Source organism: Babylonia areolata, chromosome 29, assembly GCF_041734735.1.
Source record: "Babylonia areolata isolate BAREFJ2019XMU chromosome 29, ASM4173473v1, whole genome shotgun sequence".
NCBI lineage: Eukaryota > Metazoa > Mollusca > Gastropoda > Neogastropoda > Buccinidae > Babylonia > Babylonia areolata.
The window spans coordinates 10058516-10068520 of NC_134904.1; the positions used below are offsets into that span (position 1 = coordinate 10058516).

At 40.4% G+C, this 10005-nt stretch overlaps 1 protein-coding gene across 3 annotated transcripts in view; it reads right to left on the reverse strand.

Annotated features, from left to right (window-relative positions):
• LOC143274962 (P2X purinoceptor 4-like) overlaps nt 1-8111 on the reverse strand; it is a 45725-nt gene extending 37614 nt beyond the window's left edge. For all 3 annotated transcript variants that reach the window (XM_076578976.1, XM_076578978.1, XM_076578977.1), the window contains exons 1-5: nt 7928-8111; nt 4062-4218; nt 2674-2745; nt 1178-1253; nt 614-713 (exon numbers count right to left, since the gene is read on the reverse strand). In XM_076578976.1, coding sequence (XP_076435091.1) covers nt 614-713; nt 1178-1253; nt 2674-2745; nt 4062-4218; nt 7928-8067 — 545 coding nt within the window. In that variant the 5' untranslated portion in view covers nt 8068-8111. The remainder of the gene's footprint in view (nt 1-613; nt 714-1177; nt 1254-2673; nt 2746-4061; nt 4219-7927) is intronic.
• Between the last annotated feature and the right edge of the window lie 1894 nt (nt 8112-10005).

A 10005-nucleotide genomic window follows, 5' to 3' on the forward strand; every position in this document is an offset into this window, starting at 1 on the left:
ATCATCACTGTCATCATCATCATCACCATCATCGTCATCACCATCATCACCATCGTTGTTGTCATCATCATCATCATCACCATCACCACGACCATCATCACCATTGTCGACACCATTATTGTCACCATCATCATCGCCATCCTCATCCTCATCTCCACCACCACCACCATCATCATTACCACCATCATCACCATCACCATTGTCATCACCATCACCATCACCATCATCATCACAATCGTCATCACCATCACCACCACCACCACCATCATCACCATCATCATCATCATAGTCATCACCATCACTATCATCATGACCATCATCATAAGAAGTTATTCAGGTAAGATAAACTATGGTACCGTGTGCAGCATGAACTTAGCACAAGTAAAAGAACCCACAAATCCAACTGGGTTGGCAAAATTCTGTAGAAACATCAACTTTTACAGGAAAACAAACACACTCGCAGGTGGAAAAAACAGGTGGGAGAGTAGCCCTGATTTCACACAGAGAAATCTGTTGTGAAAAAGAGCAATACAATACAATATGATACAATACAACACAACACAACACAATTCAATACAATACAATCTGAAAGACAGCAAGACATCATACTCACTCTGGAACTTCATCCATCTCCAAAGGACACCAAGCGTATATTTGGCAAACGTTTGTTCCCGGAGATATCTCTGAATCAGTGCAGTTACCCGTCATCACTCCTTCAAAAATAAAGAAATAGAAAAATCAGAATCATATCAAAGTAGCCAGGAAAAAAAATATATAAACGCACAAATAATTACATTAACAGCAATCATAAACTTACGACAACCAACCAAAAAAAAAAAAAAAAACCAGTAATAGAACCACCACAATAATAACAAACAAGATATCTAAGAAGATACAGATATATATTACACGTTGGTATTTACAACCCTTCATGTGCACCACACTGGCACATGCCTGTGCGTGCGCGCACACACACACACACACACAACAATACATTAATTTACATGCTTCAGATCCACCCCTTGAAAATCCTACAAAGATGCTATATAACTCGGTGCTCATTTCAACACAGTCAATTTTCATCATCACACCAAATGAAAACCAAATCACATAATGACACTGACTTCAAAGTGAACACTGCTGCTACAGGGCGAAAGGGGAGAAGCAAGGAGCTCACCGTTGCCTCCAGGTAAAAACTCCCCTGCACTGCAGTCAGCACTGGTGTTACACAGGGCACCGGTGACATTGGGGCTCTGAAACATTGACCCGTAACAACATGTTTCAACGACAGGCTGGACCATCATGCTCCACAAGAGATCCGAGCGATGTCACACACCCTCATTCACAAAACATGCGCACACACACACAAACACAAACACACACACACACACATACGCGCGCGTGCGTGCGGCATGTGTGTTTTGGTCATGTCTTCTTTCAGACTGAAGGTACACATACTGCAACTTGGCTGATGTCCCCATTTCTACCTAAATTTTGGCAAAGTTGTCAATGAATACTAAAATTACTAGTCAATAAACAGGTTCAGGTGTATACTACCAGTACCACATCACAACACACACACACACACACACACACTTATGCATGCGCACAAACACACACACACTCACACACATGCACATACACAAAAACGCACACACACACACACACACACACACTAACTCACTCGTTCCTTATCTCTCTCTTTTCTTCCTGAATTAAGTTAATGATGTAAGAATGTCACACTGCATGTTGTAATCGTGTCAGTATCATATGTAAATTTATTGCTATTTACGCTTGTATTATTTCTGTTGTTGTTGTTCTCGGTAGAATTTTTGTGTGTTTCTTGTAATTGTTTATTTCCATATTATCCTTTCCAGACACCCACTTCCCCCATTTCTTCCTTTTTTAATTTTTTAAAAATTAATTTTCTTCTCTTTTTTTTATGAGGGCAGGATGTGGAAAAGCTGTATAAGCTTATTCTTTTACCCTCAATAAAGATCATTTTGACTTGACTTGACTCACTCTCTCTCTCTCTCTCTCACACACACACACACACACACACACACCAAAAAAGAAAAAGAAAAAGGTGCACAGATCTTTAGGGGGAGGGGCGGATAAGGCCAAACAATGAATACATAAAAAAAAGAAGAAAAAAAAAAGAATACATATGTGTAAGTATACATGCAGAAAGACAACTGAACATGAATATAAATGTCAACAATGACATGTGAATGAACTACTTCTTTGTTCATGGGCTGCATCTTCTACGTTCACTTCTATGTGTACATGAGGGCTTTTACATGAATGACCATTTTTACCCTGCCATGTAGGCAGCCATACTCCATTTTCGGGGGTGTGCATGCTGGGTATGTTCTTGTTTCCACTGCCCACTGAACAATGACAGGGATTACAGGATCTTTAACATGCGCATTTGATCTTCTGCTTGCGTTTACACACGTAAGGGTTCAGGCACAAGCAGGTCTGCACATACCTTGACCTGGGAGATCGGAAAAATCTCCAGCCTTTACCCACCAGACGCCGTTACCTAGATTCAAACCCTGGACCCTCAGATTGAAAGTCCAATGCTTTAACTACTCAGCTATTGCGCCAGTCTGTGAATGAACAAAAACAGAGAACAAGCAAAATCAGTGAACAGAGTGATATGATACTCACTTCCCCACAGGCACCCTGTCTCTGTTCCGGAGTGACTACCACGTTGGTCATCACGAAAAAGGCGTTGTTTTCCTGGAAACAGCGTGCACAGCTTTGTATTGTGTTGTGTTGAGTTGTGTTGCATTTTGTTTTGTGTTGTGTTGTGTTGTATTGTGTTTGTGTTGTGTTGTTTTTGTGCTTGTTGTTGTTGTTGCATTGGGTTTGTCGCTGCACTGCATTGTGCTGGAATGGATTGGATGGCATGGCATGGCATTGCATTGTACTGAATGTATTATATTGTAATGTATTGTATTGTATTGCATTCTGTTGGGCTGCATTGTGTTGTATTGTTGCATTTTATTGTATTGTATAATAGTATTGCAGTGTAAAGATGTTAAGGGCCAAAACACTTGACTGAGGGGGGCTTCTTCTCTGAAGATCTTGTGCTGTCCAGCCCTCCCTAGAGTTTCTTATCACAGTGCAGTGTAGTGTATTCTAGTTTACTGTAGTGTGTTCCATTGTGCTGTGCTGTGCTGTGCTGTGCTGTGCTGTCTCAATACATGAAGATAGAAGCAGCCGCTCACCACACAGAAAAAGAAACAGAGTGGCAGCTGAGTGGTAATGCGTCCACACAGGAAGCAACAAATTCTGAAGGTGCTGAATCAAATCCCACAGAATTTTTTCACCCTCCACTAGTCCCTGAGTGGTGGTCAGGACGCTAGTCGTTTAGAGGAGGCCCTGTGAGCAGCATGCATGCACTTAGCACACATACAAGAACCTCGTGTGACAAAAGAGTTGTCCCTGGCAAAATTTTGCAGAAAAATCCACTTTGATAGTAAAACAAATGCAGGCAGAAAAAAAGATATAAAAAGGGTTGCGCTGCAATGTGGCAGAATGGTTAAGACGCTCATGTGCAAATACAAACTCTGTGAGGGTCTGAGTTCAAATCCTGCTCTCACCCTGCTCCCAAGTTTTGACTGGAAAATCTAACTGAGTGTCTAGTCATTTGGATAAGACGATAAACCGAGGTCCCGTGTGCAGCACGCACTTGGCACACTGAAAAAGAAACCACGGCAACAAGAGTGTTGTCCGCTGCCAAAATTCTGTCGAAGAAATCCACTCTGATAGGTACACAAATATATATCCATGCACTCAAAGCCTGACTAAGCACATTGGGTTATGCTGCTAGTCAGGCATCTGCCTAGCAGATGTGGTGTAGCGTATGTGGATTTGTCCAAACACAGTGACGCCTGCTCGAGAAACAAACTGGAAACTGTGGCGACATGCTCTTCATGGCGAGAGCAGCGTGAATCTCACACAGAGGAATCAGTTGTGACAAAAAGTAACAGAATACAATTCAATACAATACAATACAATACAGTACAGTACAATACAACGTAACAACGTACCAGAGGGGGCACCACATAGTCAGCCACGTCCCAAATGCGGCCATCAATCCCTGGAATGGCCGAGTCATTGGTGTAGACCGTGCCCTTCAGCTTGGTGGTCACTGCACTCTGCACCTCGTCAACTTCCTGGTAGCCTTTCTTCCACACAATGACATACCTTGGACACACATGGAAATCATGTGGTAATTCAGTAAACTATATCATCAACCTCCTGGTAGCCTTTCTCCCACACAATGACATACCTTGGACACACATGGACATCATGTGGTAATTCAGTAAACTATATCATCAACCTCCTGGTAGCCTTTCTTCCACACAATGACATACCTTGGACACACATGGAAATCATGTGGTAATTCAGTAAACTATATCATCAACCTCCTGGTAGCCTTTCTCCTACACGATGACATACCTTGGACACACATGGAAATCATGTGGTAATTCAGTAAACTATATCATCAACCTCCTGGTAGCCTTTCTCCTACACGATGACATACCTTGGACACACATGGAAATCGTGTGGTAATTCAGTAAACTATATCATCAACCTCCAGGTAGCCTTTCTTCCACACAATGACATACCTTAGACACACATGGAAATCATGTGGTAATTCAGTAAACTATATCATCAACCTCCTGGTAGCCTTTCTCCTACACGATGACATACCTTGGACACACATGGAAATCATGTGGTAATTCAGTAAACTATATCATCAACCTCCTGGTAGCCTTTCTCCTACACGATGACATACCTTGGACACACATGGAAATCATGTGGTAATTCAGTAAACTATATCATCAACCTCCTGGTAGCCTTTCTCCTACACGATGACATACCTTGGACACACATGGAAATCATGTGGTAATTCAGTAAACTATATCATCAACCTCCTGGTAGCCTTTCTCCCACACAATGACATACCTTGGACACACATGGAAATCATGTGGTAATTCAGTAAACTATATCATCAACCTCCTGGTAGCCTTTCTCCCACACAATGACATACCTTGGACACACATGGAAATCATGTGGTAATTCAGTAAACTATATCATCAACCACCTGGTAGCCTTTCTCCTACACGATGACATACCTTGGACACATATGGAAATCATGTGGTAATTCAGTAAACTATATCATCAACCTCCTGGTAGCCTTTCTCCTACATGATGACATACCTTGGACACATATGGAAATCATGTGGTAATTCAGTAAACTATATCATCAACCTCCTGGTAGCCTTTCTCCTACACGATGACATACCTTGGACACACATGGAAATCATGTGGTAATTCAGTAAACTATATCATCAACCTCCTGGTAGCCTTTCTCCCACACGATGACATACCTTGGACACACATGGAAATCATGTGGTAATTCAGTAAACTATATCATCAACCTCCTGGTAGCCTTTCTCCTACACGATGACATACCTTGGACACATGGAAATCATGTGGTAATTCAGTAAACTATATCATCAACTCCCTGATAGCTTCTCTTCCACATGACAACATACCTAGGACACACATGGAAATCATGTGGTAATTCAATAAACTAAATCATTAAACTTGTAGTAGCCTTTCTTATATTCAATGAAATGCCTAGGACAAATATATAAATAATGTGTTAATGCCTTAAACACAAACACACACTCTTGCACGTGCGTACACACACACACACACACACACACATGCGCGCGTGCGCGCTCACGCACACACACTCACCCGCATACGCACACGCACACACGCTGATCCACATAAAACAAACCAAAAAAAGACTTCAGGTGGTTTGTTTGGTTTTTTTGTTTTGTTTTGTTTTGTTTTTAAAAAGAATAAATAAACTGAACAAAAATAAAAAGCCATTTTAAGCAAATATGTTTTTAATTTCATTTACTGGCAAATCAAATGATAAAACTGTCTTTGTTTTTGGTTGTTTTTTGTTTTTGTTGTTGTGGAACTTTTTTGCTTGGTTGCTTTGTTTTGCTGCTTTTTTTTCAGAAGCAAGTAGCAAACCTTAAGAATGTCGAACAACTGTTGCTTGTAGTGCATACTAACCTCCCTCTAGGAGGACCAATATGACCAACAAGAGCATTTTAATGAGAGATTTTTTTTTTTTTAAACCAACACTCCATCCTACCCCAAGTGCAAATTCAATTTTAAAAGTTCAAATTCAAACCGAGACTTTAAAAGAATTTTTTTTCCTCTTCTTCATGAAAAAACAAAGACATCTGGGTTTGGATTTTTTCCCTCTCTCTCTCTCTCTCTCTCTCTCTCTCTCTTTCTCTCTTTCACTCATACACATAGATTAATAGACAGATATGCTTAATGACTAATAGCTCCTGAACAGACAATGCAATTTGATAAAACTCTTTCTTGACATTTTGGGGCAATCATGATAACTCTATCAGTAATAGTAATACAATACTGCAGTGATAATGTGATCATATATCAAAGGTCACTTTCTATCAATGATGTATCTGATCCAAATATTTGGTGCTAACAGGGGTTTTTTTAAGCAAAGCAAATCAACTGACTCAAAGACCACTATGAGGTATTAATCCAGCTGAACTGCTGGAATAATATGCTTTCATAATAGAATAAATATTATATTCTTACCAACAGGAGATACAGTTTCTGCCATGAGAGAATGTATATTGTTTCTGTTCTGAAAAATTTGTTCATTTACCCATGGCTATTTTGTGAAATATCCTATTTTTGTCAATAAACAAAATTAACAGTAATTTAACATAATTTAAGACAGAGGAGGAATCAATATAGAATCAAATTACACAAAAAACATTCTATTTTCTAAGAAGTTCTGAATACTTGTCAAACAAAACATTCACTTTATATACGTCTCTAGTGCATATTTATAGGTGTGTGTTATAGAAAAACACTTTGGTGTGTGTTATAGTATATGTATGTAGCAAAATGACTTCATTCAGATCAATTTTACATCAATTATATTTACAAAGTGTATACTGTTAGTATCACAGATCAGTGACTGAGAGAAATGGCTTCACTGCTGAGTATCATTCACGTATCACAAATGAAAGAACTGGGGACCCCAAAGCAAACAGTTATTCATTTCACACACAGCTACAGGTGTGTTTTCACATTTGAGATCATTTCTCAGATGTCCTGACCCACACTGCAGGTATCTGATTTTCTTGGGTCTGGTTGATGCCATGATGCATTTTGAAATTAACTAAGCAATGTATATTGATGATACTGCTTAGTCACTGAAGGCCAAAGTCAGAATAATATATGCCCAGTTATAATACTAATAATCATAATCATAATAATTATTATTATATCATTATTATTGTCATTATCATTATTATCATCATCAGCATTATCATTATCATCATATCTATTCTCATCAGTGAACAAACATGGAAAAATTGTTCAAAAAGTTTGGTGACCTTTCAGTACAAAGATACAGGTGCCTAGCATGGGCGCGCGCGTGCACACACACACACACACACACACACCGTTTAGACAAGTTGATCCAAAAGTTGATTCATGAGCATTATCATTATGCATTTTTACTGGAAATATACCCCACCCCCACCTCCACTGGGCACAACAATCCCAAATCATCTCGATTAGAATATTTCCATGGAAACAAAGTAAAAATAAAATGAAAGTAGGAAGTTGCAACTAAACAGCCATGTGTATTTCTCAGTGAAAACAATGTGTAATTTGAAACATTGATTCCATAAACCAACCATCTGTAAGTATGCGATCTACAATTAATTCACTGTAATGATCTTCAATCCAAAAAATCATACTCCCACAACACTTCGAACAAACTGACCAAAACGGAATTAACTTTGGCCTATCAGATCCGTTCAACGACACCTACCCAACGATGTATCCGATAATTGTCAGCTGTACCAGCCTATTCAAAACGCCAACTTTTTTGCTGCGAATATGCACAATTCTTGGAGTGTCATACTCGAAAAACATCGAGAAAGCAGATCTCACAACACGGGGAGGTGCCATTTTCACTGCGGCAGCACAGATCCTTGTCAGTAAGAAAGCCTCACGTGAGTGGTAGGTCATATGACATGCAAACGATCATATATGTCTATTTACCATCACCAAAGCGAAATGATTTACACACGTGATTTTTTTTTTTTTTAATTTTTTTCCCGTCCGGGTTGTACATCTCATGGTTGCAAGGCACACATATATAGGTTTCCTTTGTTCTGAGCGAGACGGTCAAATCCACATCAGTGAGTCTACAGAATCTTCACAATGATGAAGGCGGTAGTCAAGGGAAAAAAAGAAGGAAGAAGAGTCAAACCCTATTGAAATGATTTTTTTTTTTTTTCAAAAAAACGGGCGGGGAAAACGGTCATACACGTAAAAGCCCACTCGTGTACATACGAGATGTAGATGTTGCCCACGAACGAAAAAGAAGGGGAAAAAAACGAACTCCAAGCCTATTGAAACTAAAATCAAACGAACTCAAACCGTATTGAAACTACGGCTTAAAACAAACGAACAACTGAATCACAGTACACTAAACAAGGGGGGTGGGGGTATGGGGGGTCGTTTACTATTGAAAAGACACCACAAAATGCAGTTTCAGTTTGAAGACTAGGGTTCAAGGCCATCTTTCGAAGGCCATTTTACACGAGGTTTGTCTGGGGTTTTTTGTGTTTGTTTGTTGTTTTTGTTTTTCCGGGGGTGGGTGGAGGGTGGGAGGGGGAGGAAGGGGCATAGTCTGAACTGCACTCAAAACCAACGCATTATTGTTCAGCCGGCCTGTAGATATCAGTGTTGGGCAATGAGATTCCTCTTCGATTGGGTTGCGAGGGAGTGGGGAGGGGGGGTCAGCCCGATACTCCCCCGAGTCGATAATCCCCCGTGTCGATTCTCCCCCGGCTCGTAAATCCATCTCAAAAAGATCCAAAAACAAGCAAATACACATGTAGTTATACAGTTGTGACTGATAATATGTTTTCTGCTTGATGAAAGATGTGTTGTGGAATGATCAGTGTGTTATGTGTTCTCTTCTTACAACCGTCCGCCTTCAGAGTTGAGCAGCAGTGTGCGACGTGTGTTGGGGTCCGCTATTGTGTGGGCTCGCTACTGCCTTGCCGTTCTGCAGTTGTAGTTTCACGGGCCGTATTACACGGACTTAGACGCTCTCCGTCATCGTGATTCAGTGCATATACGGGGGAACGCTCTCTCTCTCTCTCTCTCTCTCTCTCTCTCTCTCAAACTTACTCATTTCTTGGGGTCTTCGTCATACCTTTTCTTTAGACATGTTTCCCTTTCGAGGGCTGGAGAAAGCAATTGTTTGCTTACTCTCATGCTATCGGAAATATAATTCCTTCCTTTCTTCATTCATTCATTTATTCCTTCATTCATTCATTCTCTCTCTCTCTCTCTCTCTCTCTCTCTCTCTCTCTCTCTCAGTCACTCTCTCATTACTTTATTCACATACATTATTGTTATGAATGCAGGTATCATGATTATGTACTCAGTGTAAATGCTTACTGTGCATTTGAGTGTATTTGAATGTCACGTATGTTTTTCTATAACCTTTTGTTATCTTGTGAACAATGATTGAATTTCTCTTTGCCCTGAGGGCTGGATGTAAAAAAGCATAATGCATGCTTATTCCACTTCCCTCAGTCATTAAAAAGATTCGTTCGTTCGTTCGTTTGTTCTCTCTCTCTCTCTCTCTCTCTCTCTCTCTCTCTCTCTCTCTCTCTCTGTGTGTGTGTGTGTGTGTGTGTGTGTGTGTGTGTGTGTGTGTGTGTCTGTCTGTCTCTCTCTCTCTCAGATTCTCTCTCCCCGTCTCTCTCTCTTTCTCTCTCCCCGTCTCTCTCTCTCTCTCTCTCTCTCTCTCTCTCTCTCATTTTTGGTCTGTCTGTCTCTCTCCCCTCCTCTGTCAGATTCTCTCTCTCTCTCTCTCTCTCTCTCTCT